Source organism: Eptatretus burgeri, chromosome 2 (assembly GCF_056783735.1).
Source record: "Eptatretus burgeri isolate ZD-2024b chromosome 2, Ebu_testis_v1, whole genome shotgun sequence".
Lineage (NCBI taxonomy): Eukaryota > Metazoa > Chordata > Myxini > Myxiniformes > Myxinidae > Eptatretus > Eptatretus burgeri.
Window position 1 is genome coordinate 87,860,564 of NC_140962.1, and position 19,743 is coordinate 87,880,306.

The 19,743-nt window shown below is 49.7% G+C and overlaps 1 protein-coding gene across 5 annotated transcripts in view; it reads right to left on the bottom strand.

Moving 5' to 3' along the window:
* Positions 1 to 19,644, bottom strand: part of INO80 (INO80 complex ATPase subunit) — a 111,345-nt gene extending 91,701 nt beyond the window's left edge. Inside the window, exons 1-2 of one of the 5 annotated variants that reach the window (XM_085870212.1) lie at positions 19,263 to 19,644; positions 14,438 to 14,587 (exon numbers count right to left, since the gene is read on the bottom strand). In XM_085870212.1, the coding sequence (XP_085726338.1) occupies positions 14,438 to 14,583 (146 nt within the window). In that variant the 5' untranslated portion in view covers positions 14,584 to 14,587; positions 19,263 to 19,644. Of the gene's footprint in view, positions 1 to 14,437; positions 14,588 to 18,870; positions 19,028 to 19,065; positions 19,188 to 19,262 lie in introns of those variants that run through there. The other 4 variants (XM_085870211.1, XM_085870213.1, XM_085870214.1 and 1 more) reach the window with 4 other exon arrangements.
* Between the last annotated feature and the right edge of the window lie 99 nt (positions 19,645 to 19,743).

Genomic DNA, 19,743 nt, shown 5'->3' on the forward strand with positions numbered 1-19,743 from the left:
TGCTGTACAGAATGTTTTTGGTCCCATCCCTCAATGGTGAAGAATCCATTTAAAAATACCAGTATCCGAATCCAGATCTGCACCAAAATTTGGGGATCTAATTATTTTCCCCCCACAAAATTTCAGCCGTTTAGGGATCAGCACACGTGGATTACTGATTGGCACCCTGTCCTGCCAGTTCTTCTCAGTCTAGTTCCTCTGACCAGTTACATTGTGGTTTGCCATTTTGGTTTTATTCCTGTTTTGCCTTTCATGTTTTTTTGTCAGTTTTTCTGTCCCAAACCGTGTCATGCTGTGTTGAATCGTTTGGTTCGTCTTCCCGAGTTAGTTCGGGCCTGTGATCGTCGAGTGTTTCCCCTCTGGTTTTTTTTTTGCCTCGTTTTCGCTCCTTTTATTCCAATTATTGTTACTACTGAACCCTCAAGCTCAATTAATTTACCCTCCTCCCTCAAAAATTAAAACAAAATATCTCTCCATCTTCACTCAGACAAAAAAAAAAACCCAGCAACCAACAACAACATTGGAAGAAGAAAAAAAAATCCAAACTCCAATCTCAGCGCTTAGTTATTCAATTTCCAATCCCTTATTCGCAATATCCCCAAACTGAATGTAATGTTTCTCCTCCTTAAAACATCTTCACAACATTAAAGAGCAGAGAGTTGGTGTCAAAGCCACCCAACGCTCGCCTGTTTATACATTTATCGTTTTTAAAAGACTAGTCTAATAATATTTTTTTATAAAGCATTGCAGTGAAGTCTGATCCAAATAATTTTAAAGCAATATATGTATTTGTATATTGTAATCAGTAAAAAATAGTGTGGTAGATAAAAACATTAGAAAGGAAATAACTTGCACCAAAAACTTAAACATATTCATGCTGACGCTGACGCCGGGGGTTATCGCTATAGCTCTCTGTTCTTCGAAGAGGCGAGCTAAAAAACAGCTTCCAAAATGTATCTCAAAAATGCATTACTCTGCTTTTTACTCCATCAAGAACAACCCATTCATTCTTATTCTTCTTCATCAAATATCTTCCTTTTCTCTTTGACAAGTTCAGGTTCTTGAGCGACGGTGGCGGCGGTCTCTGCTGACTTTCTCAAAGATAAGTTTTCCGGTCGTTTTTGTCACGTTTTTACTGTCATTTTACTATCACTGCGTTTAATGTGTGTTCCCAGTTCAATCTTGTGTTAAAAGTTGTGCTAATTGTTGAGTTTTCGTCGTCTTTTCATATCGGGTTTCCTTGAGGCCTACCCTTCTCCCCATTTGTGTGCACGATCGTGTTTATTGTATTTTTTTCCATTTTACCATCAGTTATTATTTTCTCCAATTTTCCCTCCACCCTCATTCTACCCCCCCCCAACTATACCCTCTGTTTCATGTCTTAAAATAAAAATAAAAAAACATAAAAAAACAAATAAAACTTTTCCACCTAACCTTGTACCCCACGTAACCACGTCAATTGCCCTACCGACTCTTTTTCCTCCTTCTTCTGCCGATTTCCCATCTTCTACTTTTGCTGACCCACATTCACCATACACCTTCACAATTTTTTTCTTCAACCTTTCCTTTACCTAATCTTACCGAATTTTTGAAAAAAACAAAACAAATCAAAAATTTCTTTATTCTTTTCACTTCTCACCTGACACCACCGATAACCATGTGATTTCTCCACCCCCTCTTCCTCCTCCTGTAACTTTCACGGACCTACCATCTTCCTCCTATTTTAACCGATCCAAATTCACCATTCAGCTTCAACCTTTCCTTAACCAACTCACCCAATCTTTATCAAATTTTTTTATAACAGTCTCTTGAAATGTTTCAATTTCCTCTTTCACACGTTTGGTTCCCTATCGTGTATCATAATTCACTTCTCTTCCTCTTTTTGACTTCAAAAGGCTGTTTTCAATTCGACCTTTCCTTCATCCCAGGTCTAAAAAGTCCCATTATTACAACGTTTCTTTTCTCCATTCTCTTAATTCACCTTCATTGCATCCCTCACATAATGTCTTTAATAGCATCTCTGGCTTAAAAAAAAATTTTAAACTTAAAAAAGTTCCAGTTTGCAATGCATATTCATATTCCATCAATCGTCCTTTTTTCCAACTCCAGTGCCAATTCATCCCACTTCCTTACATCTACCTTCTCCGAACTGCTCACCTGTTATAGCCCCTCCTTACCCCTTCCATCTTTCCCCTCATCCTACCTCCACTTTTAGCGCCTCTTCACCATCTTCTACTTCAGTATCAGTTCCTCCTCTGATGTCCCAAACTGTGTGGTGTTCTAACATCTGTGGGCTCCATTCTAACCTAACAGATATATCTCTCAATCAGTACACTCAATATTTCAAACATGCTCTTTCTTTCCTCTCACACCTCCCCCTCTTCCCAATCCCTCAAATATTGTCCCTCCCCCTGACTGCAAACTTATTCACCATACCACTGCCAAGTCTCATCCTTCCCCTCTCCCCACCTCTCCCATCGCCTTCCTGCCCCTTGGCCGTGGCTGCTCTCATTGCCCCCCCTCCCTCTCAAAGCAACCTTCACACTTTTCACCCTTCAAGCTTCTCCTCTCACCCTTCTGCCTCAACTTTCCCCTCTCAAAGTTGCCCCCCCCCTCAAATACACAAATCTGCCCCCTTCCCCTGCCTTCTCTCTACCATCTCATCCCGTCAACTCATCCTGGAAATTCTTTCAAAGAAACTTGCTCTTGCTCATGCGCAGAATTTTTCCCATCTCATCTTCAGTTGTCCTACCCTTCCTCCTGCCCATGGTACACTTTAGCTTGTGGCGAGGCAGTTGTCCTGAAACAACTTGCATTCACCTCAAGGAAGGCAAATCCAACTGAAGGAAATCTCATTTCTTTTCACAAAGCTTGGAACAAGTGTGTGCCTACCCTGAGGAGTGCCAGAAAACAACATCTTTCTTATCTAAAGTCTGAACTCTCAAACCTGTCTACCTCCTCAAAATCCTGGTGGTGTCTAGTTAAGTCTGTTTCTGGTGTATGTTCCCCCTCCATCCCCTCCCTTGCATCGAATGGCCACACAGCTGACACTGCACATAAAAAGGCTGAATGGCTAAACTCTGTGTTTTCTTCTAAATCTTGTGTCCCATATCCATCGCTTTCTGTACCCACCTTACCCAGTCGCACCCAGCTGTTCCTGGACTCTATGTCCTTTTCTCCTGACAAGGTGGAGAGCTTGCTGCCAAACTTCGACTGATTCTGCAACCGGTCCAGACGGCATCAGCCCACGTGTCCTAAAAACCTGCTCCTCTGCTCTTGCTCCCTTGTTCTATTCACCCTATCATTTTCTCAGTGATCTGCCATCTGCTTGGAAATAAGCAAACATCACTGCTCTGCATAAAAAAGGTGCAAAAACAGATCCCTGCAACTACAGTCCAATCAGCCTTCTCCCAATCATCAGCAAGGTTATGGAATCCTCTTCTCCAATGGCTTGATTTCCGATCATCAATTTGGATTCAGACCAGGTCACTCTACCCTGGACTTGCTGCTCCTGCTTTCCCAACAATGGATGGAGGTCCTCAATGCAGGACATGAGATCAGAGCCCTCTCCCGAGACATAACGCATGCTTTCGATACGGTTTGACACCCTGCCCTGCTTACCAAACTCTCTTTCTATGGTATCCAAAGCAATCTCCACTCTTGGCTCGCAGACTTCCTCTCCTGTCGCAGTCAACGTGTGGCCCTTAATGGAATTCCCTAATCCCCTCTTCCTGTCCAGGCTGGAGTTCCTCAAGACAGTGTTCTGGGCCCAGTACTTTTTCTCATTTTCATCAATGATCTCTCCGACTCTCTGGAAAATCTTCTCTATCTCTTTGCTGATGAGTCCACCATCTGCCGTACCACGTCATCCCTCAAATCGGGAAGCAGCAGCCTCTTCACTCTCTCCAGATCTGGATAAAATCACAAGTTGGTCCAACACGTGGAACATGTCTTTCAATCCTGACAAATCTCACACTCACCATGTCTCTCCGAAAGGAGAGTCTGGAACCCCTCCCCTCCCCCACCCCAATCTACTTTCTCAACAATCCTCTTGAAGAAGTCCTTTCATTCAAACTTTTGGGTCTCACTATCTGCCATGACCTTTCATGGGAAAGCCACATCTCCAAGTTGGCCTCCGAAGCCAGTCGCAGATTGGGCATCCTACGTCGTGCAAAGTCCTTCCTTGGAACACCTAAGCTCCTGACCACGTACAAAGCTTTCATCCGCAGCCTGATGGAGTACTGCTCTAACCTCTGGGATGGTGCTCCCGCCTCTCACCTTTCTCTGCTTCACGTTGTGGAAATAAAGGCATTTAAGATCAATGTTATCTTCCGCGATAAGGCTGAGTCTTTGGGTCTCACTCTCTCACCGCAGGCAAGTCGGTGGTCTTTCTCTGTTCCACCAGTCTCCTCTCCGGCTTCACCCACCCTCCTTCTCTCTCTGCTACCTGTCCCACCAATATTTCCGCATGGTGCTCAAGGTCCACCAACAACTCCCTTCTGGTTAAACTACCAAAATCAAGAATCACTGCTCACCTTCATTCTTTCATTCCTCTTTTTTTTCCTGCCATTGGAAGAAACTCCCTCACACTCTTCCATCCCACTCTTCCTTCCAAGTCTTCAAAACAGCTGTTCACCACCATCTCTTATCTTCCCCCATCCAAAACCATGATCTTTTGTACCCCCGTTAATCCACCCCAAACCCACCTCCTTCACCTTCCCCGTTTTCCTTCCTGAAAGTCCCTGTAGTGTCCATCTTCTTTTCCCTGTGTACCCCACCCCATCCCTCTCCCTTCCACAGACCTCATGTATATTCCCCACTGTTTTGTGCTTCCCTCTCCCGTCCCTCTCGTCTTCTGCTCCCCTCGTTGTACATTCTGTGTGTTAGGTCTTATACGAGCCTTGACATTGTATCTGAAAAAAAGAAAGGCTCATTTCCCAAAACCTTCACACTCCTCAACGCTTAGTTGATCCAGCACCTTCTTTCACTTTGAGCCAAATTTTCCTCCATCCCTTCAGCAAAAACATTCTCACCACCACCCCACCCAGGAAGTCTGTCACAGGTTATCCAGTCTGGGAATCTTGAGGCATCAATTTTGCAAACGCTGTGTGCACACGCCAAAAATTTCCCCTTCACATCCATTCATAGTGTCAAATCCCTCCATGTCAGTACCACCCCTCCTCCCCATCTGCTCCCTTTTGTCCTGCCCCCTCTCAACTTCCACCTCATCCTGACCTCTATCAGCTTCCCGCCCATTCCTCCCCTCACAGCTTCGCCAATGCCCCTCCCGGATTCACCTCCTCCACACACTCCCCGGCATCCTCCTGCCCCGCACCCTCTCATTGCTCCCTTCTATAGCTCTACGTCGTACGAACAGCTCCTCCCCCCATCCCTATCTGTGTGTACCTCAACCATCTGGGGACTCTGTTCTAACGTGACAGATTTCTCAATCCAGGCCGCTGCCAATAAACTGGACGTTATCTGTTTAATCGAATCCTTCCGCCCACAGGACATCCCTGACGCCTTAGTGTCACTCCCTGGCTATTGCCTCCTCCGGTTTAATCGACCTGAACCCCATACTGGTGGCGGAGTTGCGCTGTACATCAAAAACTCCATTTCTCACTCTCTGTGTACTGCAACACTTGGAAAAGGTCTTTCAATGCTGAGGAAAAAAAAAACTCTCCCCGTCTCGTCTGTCTGTCTCCATTTAAAAGTTGGTCTCCAAAGCCGGACGCTGACTGGGCACCCCCTGTCGTGCAACGTCCTTCCTTGGCACAGCTGAGCTCCTATCCACCAACAAGGCTTTCATCTGCAGCTTTACGGAGCATTGCTCTTCCCTCTGGGCTCGCTCCCCTGCCCCACATCCTGCTCAGCTTGATACTGTGGAAACAAAGGCTTTCAAAATCACAAGTCTGAAGACGACGATGGTTCACGAGCCGTATTTGACGATGAAGATTGTTTCAGAAGTCAAGGATGAGACAATGTGATAATTTTTGACCAAGTTATAAAAATGATCAACATGATGTGGTACGAGTGACAGGTTATTAGCTGCAAAATGTCGAAAACCCAGTTTCGTTCAACAACTTAAAAAATTTGACCTTTGCATAACCTTTAAAGGTCACAAAACAATGTTGTGGACATTAAAATAAGGAAACAGGATACGTGCTATAGCTTAATGGAGTTAGTTCGTCGAAGAAGGTCGAAAACCCGGTTCGATTCCCAAACTTTGAAAATTTGACCTTTGTGAACTTTAAAGGTCAAAGGTCAAGGATTATGACCTTTGGTGCAAAACTTCCTTTGGAACATTCCAGGAACAATATAACGTCATATAGGCTATATGGCATTTCGCACTCCTCGGATTATCCATACTTTGATGAAATCAGCCTAAAAACAAACTTGAAGGGGGCACCACGGGCAAGGTGCTCAAAATAGAGAAATATGGTTTCAAGACTTTAGGTGGGGAATGACCTCAAGATTATGCATGAAAAATATTGTCATCCTAGCTCTCAAAGTGGACGGTCGTATGAGTTTTATGTCAAAATTCGAAATTTTCTAAGTTCGTGACCTTGACCTTGGGACGAAAATGAAAAAAAAAAAAAAAAAAAAAAAAATCGAGCTCCGTGGAGCTCGGCAGGTGCCATTGGGCTAACCACATCCCGAGACCCCTGCCAGATTCGACAAACCCCTCGGAGAAGATGGATTTTTATGTCAAAATTTGCAATTTTCTAAGTTTGTGACCTTGTGACCTTGACCTTGGGATGAAAATGAAAAATCGAGCTCCGTGGGGCTATGCAGGTGCCATTGGGCTAACCAAATACTGAAACCCTGCCAGATTCGACAAACCCCCTAGGAGAAGATGCAAATTGAAATTGGCTACCCCCTAAAAACACAATTCGCAATTTTCTAAGTTTGTGACCTTGTGACCTTGACCTTGGGACGAAAATGAAAAATCGAGCTCCGTGGGGCTATGCAGGTGCTATTAGGCTAACCAAATACCGAAACCCCTGTCAGATTCGACAAACCCCCAAGGAGAAGATGCAAATTGGAATCGGCTACCCCCTAAAAACACGTTTTCAGGGCGCACCATGCCCATTCTCAGGAAAACAGAACTAGATCATGATATAAACGTCCTACCAAGATTTTATCAGGATCAGATCAAAACCCACGGAGCTACGCTCGGGACAGACAGACAGACAGACAGACAGACAGACAAGCCGGTAGGTGGACATGGGTAGTCGATCAAGTCGAATTTAGTCATTTTTCAGACGTTACTAGCCAACAAAAGCGTCCATCGCAATGGTTATTTCTCACACATAACTCGGACATACCATGAACCTACCATACCAGTTTCATGTATATCTGACTCATAGTCTCTGAGATATAACGAACTTCGTTTTTTTATTGTTTTTGACCAGGGTTCATTCAAAGTCTATCTTCTCCGACAGTTTTCATAGGCTCCGGCTGGAAATTTTTGACAATATGGCTGAATTTACTGCCCACAGTCGCTCATGGCCCAATTTTTGAAAAAATTAATTTTTGAGATTTTTTCAAAAATTTCAAGGTCCCGTTGCTAGGCAACGGATGGGTCCATTGCAACGGTTCTCATTTGCACACCACTCGGTTATAGTATGAACCTACCAAGCAAGTTTCATCGAAATCACCATTGTATTAACGGAGCACTGGACCGAACAGACATACATACAGACAGACAGACAAACATATCGACGGAAATACTGATAATAAGGAGAGACAAGATTGACTACCCAACAGACAGATAGACAGACAGACAGACACACAGACAGAGACAGACACACAACAATAACGAATATAGTGGTCACTTATTTTTTTCTTGAAAATATTTTTTCGTGAACCAATTGGAATCGCTTGCGATGAAGCCGATTCTATGGGCCTATCACTTTGCCATCGTCGACAGGTCGCGAATATCCCTGTCTTCTTCCTGGCATTACAACTCTGCAACTTTTACTACAAGTCATCTTCCATCTGCTTATAATCTGCATGTTTTGGTGTTTCCCCCTTATAATCCCAGAAAACAGAGTCTTTCCTCTTATCAAATGGCCTGAACCCTGAACCTGTGTTTGGAAATGCTTCCATTTCTTGCATTGTCAGAATAAATGACTACTTTTTCAGAATAAACACAAGTCCAGATTTCTAGCCTTCCACCCTTTTGCCCTCTCCGTGCTTTGTCCCGTCCCCCCCCCCACCCCAAGGTATCTGCAGGACAGAAGCGGTCCAACAGCAGCCTCTCCTAATGAAAACTGCCTAAATCCAAGAACCACTGCTCATCTCACTCATTTATTCCTCCTTTTTTCCCTGCTGTATCAATATCAATCAACTTCCACACTCTTCAATATCAATCTTCCCTCCAGGTCTTCAAGACAGCTGTTGACCACCATCTCAAGTCATCCCACATCCAAAACCTTGATCTTTTCTAAACCCATTAAACCACCCCCACCCTCCCAAAAATTTGCCTATGTATCTATCTTGTCCACCCCTTGTGTTATCCCCTAAACTTCATCGTTACCTGCATCCCTTGCTTGTCCGTCTTCGTCTACTTTCTCCCTCCACCATGCTGTTGGTGTTTCCCCTTTCTCCTGTTGTTCCCTTTGTCATGTTGTGTCCTGATCTGTTCTGTGTCCTAGCTCTTTTACAAGGCTTGAGCATGTCTAAAAAAAGAAAAAACATTTTAGTAATGAATTCGTCCTTGTGACACAACCAACCTGCCCACAAAATTTCGTCCAAATATGTTCACAAGTTTTTGAGACATTTTGAGACAAAGACAGACAGACAAAGGGGTGAAAATAACCTCTGTCCACCATTTGTGGCAAAGTAAATAATAGCCAGCTGTCGACACAGGAGTCGAGAATATTCTGTAAAAGGAAAGTTCGTGTTTGCTACTGCTACTCTAAAGTTTGGAGTAGAAGCAGCAAACTTTAGGGAGAGATCTGTGGCATTAGAATGGAGACCCCCCAATGCTAAACATCCAGCTATTCAGGAAAGAGAATGAATAGGAGGCGGGGGTGGTGGTGGTATTATGGTAGGGTTGGGGGCAGGAGAAACGGCAAGGAGGAAAAGATGTGTTGATGAAGGGGTTAATAGTCGTGTGCTTGCATTAGTTACAGACTGTGTTTTTGTTTAGTTAGTTACAGTTACAGAGTTGAGTTTTGAAATATGAAGCACACTGTGACCAGGGTGGAAAGGAGGGCTGTTGAAAGCTGTAAAAAAAAGCAGAGCTGTCTGAATGCAAGCAGACGTGGGTTGTAGGTTTGGGAGGTAGCCATTAAGAATGGAGGGAAGCAGGAAGAAAGGAGGTAGCCATTAAGAACATTAAGAAGAAGGGGGAGAGGAGGAGACGATACAGATGAGGAAGAGTGTTATGGGAAGAGAAAAAGCAGAGAGAGGGGGATGGAACATTTCAAAACAACCTATGGCTCGTAGGACCATTAAAAAGGATGAGTCATGTTGGATGCTTTGTATATAAAAGGTTGATCATGCATTTTATTTTTGTGTATAAAGTTGTCTTTAAGGAAGGAGAGGGAAAATGAAAATGAGGACACAACACAAGTCAACTTGACATGAGTACGAAACAACCCAGAAATGAAACGGTGTGTGAAAAGGCCAAATTTATTTATTTTGATTTTGGTGAAGATCCAGATGCAGGTCTAGCCTATCAGTGGGATACAAAATCTGAATTGTTCAGTCTGGCAGAGGTATGCACTGTACAGAGTGCCATTCCAGTCTCTTCTGTTTTGATGTACCCGACTGCCTGGGTGGTGGTGGTGCCGTCTTTGTAAAGAACGATATCTCCTTTCCACCCATATTAACCTGTAACAACTCCCATGAATACCATTGGTTATGCATTTGTCTTCATAACCATATGCGGTATATTTGCATGGTGCATCATCCAACGATTGATGATGGCACCATATAACCTGATCTTTCATCTCACAAGGAACAATGAGTAACTACACATCCAAATGCCCTTTTTACCTATGCCACCAAAGGTGGTTAAGGCCCGGTCACACCTTGACGTTTTAGCCAGCGATGGCAACGTATTAAAATGTATGTAAAACGCTGGCTGACGTTGAACTTTTGATGTTTTTTTTTTTAAGATTCGGACGTATTCATAACGAGTTGGTCGTATGCATAACATATTAGTAATGGACACAGAACGTTTCGTTGTGTTATAGATAACTTATACCAACGAATGCTGAACCTGTTGTCGGCTTACACAACCGATGCCCAACGATAGTCTAACTTCGGCATAGCGCGTTGCACGCATCGCCGACGATGTCGTGACGTAGCCTATTAAAAGGCTGACGCACAACGATTCGAATCATAACTGCCGTAGAAATGGAAGTGTCAACATCGCGGTCACACCTTGGCGATCTTGCCAGCATATGCCGACCTAAGAAAAATGTGTCTAAAACGTTGGGGGCACGTCAAATACGGTATGAGTAAGTTTGGTATACATGAGTAGAACGCTAAAGCACGCTATCATACGTCGTAGTAAGTAGAGTACGTCAAGAAATTTTAAACATGTTCAAAATTTTACGACGTACTCGGCGTAAGACACACGTTCCGCATGTGATGGGGATAAGTTTTACACACGATATGCGGACGCTTACACACGTCCACAAAGGCTACTTATAAGCTACTCATAAGTCGAAACACGTCGCGGTAATGTCTTTTTTACGCAAAACTTATTTCTAACTTATGTTTGACGTGCTTTGAACCAATTCTTTACGTAGTCCCAACACACATCGACGTATGTAGATGTATTCCAATGACGTCTTCCGGTCGACAAAAAAAAATTAACGTGTTTCTAGCTTACAAATGCCATATAAAGACGTGTTCCCAGCGGTTTTGGGAATTGGTATATAAAAATGCTGCTCATAAAAGGGGAACCCAACAGTGTTTTCGAGTTCCTTTTTGAGTCGATGTCCATGTCAGCAGTAACAGTATCAGTATCAGTATCAGTATTAGTATTAGTATTAGTATTAGTAGTAGTTTGTTCATGTTGGCAGTAGTAGGTGGGTGTGAGGGGGAGGGTGTTGGTTATGATGGATCGTCCTTGCGTCCGCGTGTCCACGGGTAGGTTCATAGGCTGCCACTCAACGATTTAAATGGCTGCATCTCCACTATTGAAAGTAGACGCTTGCGCTCAACAATTTGAATTTTTTTTACACTCAACGACTTTTAAACGGTACCACTCAGCTAGTTTCATTGTTTACAATGAACGATTTAAATTGCTGTCACTCGCCTTTGTTTTTTTTGTTTTTTGTTGTTTTTTTGACGCTGGAGTTTGGAAATTTGAAGCGTTTCTTCTGAACGTGTTAAAACGCTCAAACTCGACTATTTTAAATAGACGCTGCCGATGGACAATTGGAATCATAGCCAAGCTAGACATCGAAGTGTGAACATCCTCGTCATGCCGAAGAAAAGTTTGAAGAATGCTGCAAATAAGTGTCCTGGCCGTGGCCGTGGACGCTGACGCAAGGACGATCCATTATACCGACGTCTTTCAGCCTATGAGTAACTTAAAAGTAACGTCTGTCGATGTGTGGCAACGATCGCGTAACGTGCCAACAACACGTTAATCATAGGTTAGAAATAAGTTTCGGGTACGCTAAACATTACCTCGGCGTGTCTCAACTTATGATTAACTTACAAGTAGCATGTGTTGACGTCTGTCAACGATCGCAGACCGTGCAGACAACTTGTGGCCAGCGTAGCGGAACGTGTGAGTCATACGCCGGCATACGTCGTGAAATTTCAAGCATGAAAAAATTTGAGGACAACCGAAAAGTACAACGTTTAAAGCCAACGTACAACGACGTATGGCAGTGTTTTTCAGCGTGCTCTCAATGTTATCAAAACTTACCCATAACGTATTCAACGTGTGCCAACGTTTTAGAAAAAACATTCAAAAATCGGCATACGTTGGCTAAAACGTCAAGGTGTGACCGGGCCTTTATGTTTTCACCCCTGTCTGTCTGTTTGTTTGTTTGTTTGCTTGTTACTTGTGAAAATTGAAGATTTTTCCAAGTATATTGGTTGGTCTGGTGCGTTATTTGGTTTGTATGCCAATCATCGTCACAATTTTAAACTGATCTTCACAAAACTTCACCACATGGTAGAGTTCATCATACGCAATAAGCCTATTGTTTTTGAGGTCAAAAGGTCAACAACATAGGAGAGATTTCTAAAATCCTCAATTTTCATCCGATTCACTGGAAATTTGAAGAGGATTTGCATTTCAGGTCACTGAAATCAACCAATTATTTTTGAGGTCAACATTGATCGAAATGTCAACAACTTAGGTGAGATTTCTAAAATCTTCTATTTTCATCCCATTGACTTGAAATTTGAAGAGGATTTGCATATCAGGTTAATGAATTCAACGAACATGGATTTTTGAAGTCAACATCGACCAAAAAGTCAACCACTTGAGTGGAGTTTCTAAAATTGTCAATTTTCATCCGATAGACTTGAAATTTGAAGAGGATTTGCATACCAGCTTACTGAATTAAATGAACATGTATTTTTGAGGCCAACATATGTCAAAAGGTCAACATAGGCCAAAATTTCTAAAATTGTCAATTTCAATTTTCATCCGATTGACTTGAAATTTGAAGAGGCATTGTATATTTGGTCATCAAATTCAAACACCAATTACTTTTAAGGTGAAATTTGTTTTATGGATTTTGCAAGTATTGTGCTATGCATGACATCTTTCTTGGTTGTTTGTTTGTTTGTGTGCACGATACCTCAAAAGTTGGAGACGGATTTAGACAAAACTTGGCGGCCGGATTAGGTGTATGATAAAGGACAAATCGATTTGATTTTGGTGAAGACCTGGATCCAGATCCAGCTACAAATTATTTTAATTGTTAAGGTGATTCTTCACCATCGAGAGATTAGGCCATAAACGATATACAGGACAGCATGATATTTCAAAAATGTATTGGGCCCAACATGTTCTGGTAGATCAGGCATTGCATGGTGGAGGTCTACCGAGTGCCCTTCTAGTTATCAACTGTGGCAATTTCAATCGCCACTGAACTATTTATAAAGCGAGTTGGCTCAACAACCAGCCATGACAGCCACCAAACCTCCTGTGAATCTGTGGGTTTGACCCAATCTGTGAACTACCCAAACTGCGTCCCTACAAATGGCACATCTTCGTGACAGGACCTGGTAACGACTTGCTTTCTGGCAAACCTCATCACTCCCTCTGTGATAGCCTCAGATGGCAATGGTACTGCTCTGTTGAACTGTTCAGTTTGTCCTTCACCTGATGCCACCCTCCATCCATTGGGACCATCCTCTGTGCAGAGCATTGGTGTTGCCTAAGCAGTCTCCTTGGCTATTGGGAACAATCCTGGACAGGTCGTCACTCAGACACAGAGGCCACCTCCTATCTCCTTGGAAGTCAGGCATCATCACTCCCCAAAAGTGCAAAAACATATCCACCTAATTACAGGCCAGCAAACTTTTTTCCAGTTCTACAAACAAAGCAGTGAAAACTATTATATATTCTCAGAAAACAAAGTCTTTTCTCTTCTTAAATGGCCTGAACCTTGACCTGAGTTTGGAAATGCTTCCATTTCCCTCTCATCAATTAATAGAGGCCACAAATATAAATCAAGAGGTCAGGGCTACATTTCTGAAAATATTATCGGCATTCAGTACTGCCTGCTACCCTGCTCTGCTTGCCAAGCTCACAAACAGTGCAAACCCAATAACTGCATTACCGACTTCCTCCACTCGCACTCAGCACAAAGCCCTCAGCCTTTCATGTCTTCTCCGAATGCAAGCTCGAGTGTGCAAAGCAACACTTTGGGTGCAATTTTACAACTCGGACACATAAAAGGCATCTCACATGTCCTTGAAAACCATATTTTCCTTGTTGCAGATTATTCCAAATTTTGCTGCATGGTACCCAATTTCTAAGACTGCTTAGGAGCAGCTGCTTGTATCCGCTAACTTGGCCTGAACACACGGAACAGTCATTCAATCATAGGTTATCTTCATTTTCACGCTGTCTCTTTTAAAGGATCAGCGACTCTGTCACCTCACTCTTCCACATGACTAGAATATATATATATATATATATATGTATATATATATATATATATATATATATATATATATATATATATATATATATATATATATATATATATATATATATATATATATATATATATATATACATACATACATATAAATATATACATACATATAATCTAAAAGTGGTCTTCATCTTATCAAACATCACCAAACCTGGATCATAATGACATTACATTACCAACTATAAATAAAATGAATTATGAAGCCAAGTGCATAACCATTAGTATTCCTGGGAGTTGAAAGGGGTCAATATGGGAAGGAAGAGACATACAAAATGGCTCACCTGGGGCTTGATGGCTGATTGAAGACCGCTGAGGCTTGTGCTAGGAATGGCTCCAAACGTAGACCCTTTTCTAGAAACTGCAGATGAAGGGGTTTAGCAAGACCAGCAGCTGGCCCATGATCACTACCTCCAGGCTCTGCAGCCATGCCCCTGAGGTTCGAAGTCAGAAAAAACACAAGTACAGACAGAGAACACAACAACAACATTACTACATTGCATTGGTACCAATATTTAAAAGATTTCATATTAAAAAACAAAAGCAACCAAGGCAGATGCAACATTCAAATAAACAATTTTTTAAACAGAGCAATATTAAATCAAGCCAAATGAACACATCAATAACTCAACATATGACTTAGTCATCTTAAGGTAATTATTCTGACTTATTGTGGTGCATGGCACAGGCTAATTCAGAAAGCCATAAATAAGCACAATACCACAAGATGAACAAGATGAATAAATAAGCACGCAGTTGGAGCAGTCAGGGCACCGTCGCGCAGCCGGAGCGGCCAGGGCACCGTCGCGCAGCCGGAGCGGCCAGGGCACCGTCGCGCAGCCGGAGCGGCCAGGGCACCGTCGCGCAGCCGGAGCGGCCAGGGCACCGTCGCGCAGCCGGAGCGGCCAGGGCACCGTCGCGCAGCCGGAGCGGCCAGGGCACCGTCGCGCAGCCGGAGTGGCCAGGGCACCGTCGCGCAGCCGGAGCGGCCAGGGCACCGTCGCGCAGCCGGAGCGGCCAGGGTACGGTCGCGCAGCCGGAGCGGCCAGGGCACGGTCGCGCAGCCGGAGCGGCCAGGGCACGGTCGCGCAGCCGGAGCGGCCAGGGCACGGTCGCGCAGCCGGAGCGGCCAGGGCACGGTCGCGCAGCCGGAGCGGCCAGGGCACGGTCGCGCAGCCGGAGCGGCCAGGGCACGGTCGCGCAGCCGGAGCGGCCAGGGCACGGTCGCGCAGCCGGAGCGGCCAGGGCACGGTCGCGCAGCCGGAGCGGCCAGGGCACGGTCGCGCAGCCGGAGCGGCCAGGGCACGGTCGCGCAGCCGGAGCGGCCAGGGCACGGTCGCGCAGCCGGAGCGGCCAGGGCACGGTCGCGCAGCCGGAGCGGCCAGGGCACGGTCGCGCAGCCGGAGAAGTCAGGGCACGGGCGCGCAGCCGGAGAGGTCAGGGCACGGTCGCGCAGCCGGAGAAGTCAGGGCACGGTCGCGCAGCCGGAGAGGTCAGGGCACGGTCGCGCAGCCGGAGAGGTCAGGGCACGGTCGCGCAGCCGGAGCGGTCAGGGCACGGTCGCGCAGCCGGAGCGGTCAGGGCACGGTCGCGCAGCCGGAGCGGTCAGGGCACGGTCGCGCAGCCGGAGCGGTCAGGGCACGGTCGCGCAGCCGGAGCGGTCAGGGCACGGTCGCGCAGCCGGAGCGGTCAGGGCACGGTCGCGCAGCCGGAGCGGTCAGGGCACGGTCGCGCAGCCGGAGCGGTCAGGGCACGGTCGCGCAGCCGGAGAGGTCAGGGCACCGTCGCGCAGCCGGAGCGGCCAGGGCACGGTCGCGCAGCAGGAGCGGCCAGGGCACGGTCGCGCAGCCGGAGCGGCCAGGGCACGGTCGCGCAGCCGGAGCGGCCAGGGCACGGTCGCGCAGCCGGAGCGGCCAGGGCACGGTCGCGCAGCCGGAGCGGCCAGGGCACGGTCGCGCAGCCGGAGCGGCCAGGGCACGGTCGCGCAGCCGGAGCGGCCAGGGCACGGTCGCGCAGCCGGAGCGGCCAGGGCACGGTCGCGCAGCCGGAGCGGCCAGGGCACGGTCGCGCAGCCGGAGCGGCCAGGGCACGGTCGCGCAGCCGGAGCGGCCAGGGCACGGTCGCGCAGCCGGAGAAGTCAGGGCACGGGCGCGCAGCCGGAGAAGTCAGGGCACGGTCGCGCAGCCGGAGAAGTCAGGGCACGGTCGCGCAGCCGGAGAAGTCAGGGCACGGTCGCGCAGCCGGAGAGGTCAGGGCACGGTCGCGCAGCCGGAGCGGTCAGGGCACGGTCGCGCAGCCGGAGCGGTCAGGGCACGGTCGCGCAGCCGGAGCGGTCAGGGCACGGTCGCGCAGCCGGAGCGGTCAGGGCACGGTCGCGCAGCCGGAGCGGTCAGGGCACGGTCGCGCAGCCGGAGCGGTCAGGGCACGGTCGCGCAGCCGGAGCGGTCAGGGCACGGTCGCGCAGCCGGAGCGGTCAGGGCACGGTCGCGCAGCCGGAGCGGCCAGGGCACGGTCGCGCAGCCGGAGCGGCCAGGGCACGGTCGCGCAGCCGGAGCGGCCAGGGCACGGTCGCGCAGCCGGAGCGGCCAGGGCACGGTCGCGCAGCCGGAGCGGCCAGGGCACGGTCGCGCAGCCGGAGCGGCCAGGGCACGGTAGCGCAGCCGGAGCGGCCAGGGCAAGGTCGCGCAGCCGGAGCGGCCAGGGCAAGGTCGCGCAGCCGGAGCGGCCAGGGCAAGGTCGCGCAGCCGGAGAAGTCAGGGCACGGTCGCGCAGCCGGAGAAGTCAGGGCACGGTCGCGCAGCCGGAGCAGTCAGGGCACGGTCGCGCAGCCGGAGCAGTCAGGGCACGGTCGCGCAGCCGGAGCAGTCAGGGCACGGTCGCGCAGCCGGAGCAGTCAGGGCACGGTCGCGCAGCCGGAGCAGTCAGGGCACGGTCGCGCAGCCGGAGCAGTCAGGGCACGGTCGCGCAGCCGGAGCAGTCAGGGCACGGTCGCGCAGCCGGAGCAGTCAGGGCACGGTCGCGCAGCCGGAGCAGTCAGGGCACGGTCGCGCAGCCGGAGCAGTCAGGGCACGGTCGCGCAGCCGGAGCAGTCAGGGCACGGTCGCGCAGCCGGAGCAGTCAGGGCACGGTCGCGCAGCCGGAGCAGTCAGGGCACGGTCGCGCAGCCGGAGCAGTCAGGGCACGGTCGCGCAGCCGGAGAAGTCAGGGCACGGTCGCGCAGCCGGAGAAGTCAGGGCACGGTCGCGCAGCCGGAGATGTCAGGGCACGGTCGCGCAGCCGGAGCGGTCAGGGCACGGTCGCGCAGCCGGAGCGGTCAGGGCACGGTCGCGCAGCCGGAGCGGTCAGGGCACGGTCGCGCAGCCGGAGCGGCCAGGGCACGGTCGCGCAGCCGGAGCGGCCAGGGCACGGTCGCGCAGCCGGAGCGGCCAGGGCACGGTCGCGCAGCCGGAGCGGCCAGGGCACGGTCGCGCAGCCGGAGCGGCCAGGGCACGGTCGCGCAGCCGGAGCGGCCAGGGCACGGTCGCGCAGCCGGAGCGGCCAGGGCACGGTCGCGCAGCCGGAGCGGCCAGGGCACGGTCGCGCAGCCGGAGCGGCCAGGGCACGGTCGCGCAGCCGGAGCGGCCAGGGCACGGTCGCGCAGCCGGAGCGGCCAGGGCACGGTCGCGCAGCCGGAGCGGCCAGGGCACGGTCGCGCAGCCGGAGCGGCCAGGGCACGGTCGCGCAGCCGGAGCGGCCAGGGCACGGTCGCGCAGCCGGAGAAGTCAGGGCACGGTCGCGCAGCCGGAGAAGTCAGGGCACGGTCGCGCAGCCGGAGCAGTCAGGGCACGGTCGCGCAGCCGGAGCAGTCAGGGCACGGTCGCGCAGCCGGAGCAGTCAGGGCACGGTCGCGCAGCCGGAGCAGTCAGGGCACGGTCGCGCAGCCGGAGCAGTCAGGGCACGGTCGCGCAGCCGGAGCAGTCAGGGCACGGTCGCGCAGCCGGAGCAGTCAGGGCACGGTCGCGTAGCCGGAGCAGTCAGGGCACGGTCGCGCAGCCGGAGCAGTCAGGGCACGGTCGCGCAGCCGGAGCAGTCAGGGCACGGTCGCGCAGCCGGAGCAGTCAGGGCACGGTCGCGCAGCCGGAGCAGTCAGGGCACGGTCGCGCAGCCGGAGCAGTCAGGGCACGGTCGCGCAGCCGGAGCAGTCAGGGCACGGTCGCGCAGCCGGAGCAGTCAGGGCACGGTCGCGCAGCCGGAGCAGTCAGGGCACGGTCGCGCAGCCGGAGCAGTCAGGGCACGGTCGCGCAGCCGGAGCAGTCAGGGCACGGTCGCGCAGCCGGAGCCAGGACCATCGTGCTGTGGTCGTAAAGGGAAGGGGGAGGGGCAGCATGGAGTCACAAAGCATAGATAGCTGAGTGGGGCCGTGGAGTGTGATGGTTACCTCACCATCAAGGAGGGAAGAGACAGTTACAAGGCCAAGGTAGAATTAAATTTCGTGGTAAAAACATCTCTTCTGGCAAATGATGAAAAGAATGCATTTCATAAACAAATAAAATAAAATGAAATGATTTTTTTTTTCAAAGCTAAATCATTCCAAACCGTTTAATTGGTCCGAAATGCACAAAATAATTTAAAAAAAAATAAAATTTATCACAAAACAACGGATTGTCCCGCGGTCAGTGACGCCAGAGCGAAGGGGCCACTGCACTCACAGGACCCACAAACCGAGAGAGAGAGTTACCGGAGAATCCGAGGCCGGCTCGGGCCGACCGATCGCGGTAAACAAGGAAACATTCCCAGCGAAGCCCGAGTCTCGTCCAACAACGAACATCGAGTGTACATTCTTGTTATTATCATCGCATCAAGTCGGTCCGTGATAATCTGCCATTAATATATTTAAATACATTATGTACAGTAAGCGTTCCGAAACACGCACTCGAGTACCGAGTGATTCGGCCTCCTCGATTCCTGCCCGCTTTTTCAGCCCTCAACGACGGGGCCCAGCAGCTCATCGCCCTCGTTTCCCTCCCTCCCGCTCGGCCCTCGGCCCCTACGGGCCCGGCCCAATGGCCACAACTGTTCAGGCTGGCCGCCGTTCGGTTCGGCCCGGCCTGAGCTTTCCTTTGCGCTCACCTTTTCCAAGCAGGCCCGGCCCAAGGCACGTCGGCGCACCCAAGATGGCGACGCTGCTTTCGAGGCCGTCGCGCTGGGCGCTGGGCCCGCGGCCTGTGCGGGCGTTGAGCCCACGGGCTCGGCTGATGGTGTCGGCAGCCGTCCTCGTGCCGAAAGCCCGTCCAGGTTCGCGCCCCGCGTTGCCAACGCCGCCATCGTGCAGCCGGCCCATCCAGGCGAAAGTGTTGAGCGCCGAGTGCGTCTCGGCTCAATTCGGCCACTTTACGCGCAATTAACTTATTGTTCACCGAAATCGTGATACATACGAGGTATATGTTAAATAAAAGTCGAAGTCGCTTGGACGGCTCCTGAAGAACGGGTGATAAGTGTTCGATTGTTCATCAATCAACTCAGCCGCCTGGATAGATGCGGTATAATAAGGGAAATTGCAAGAATGTAGGTTGGGTTGAGGAGAAGGGAGGGGTAGGGTGGAGGTTGGAGG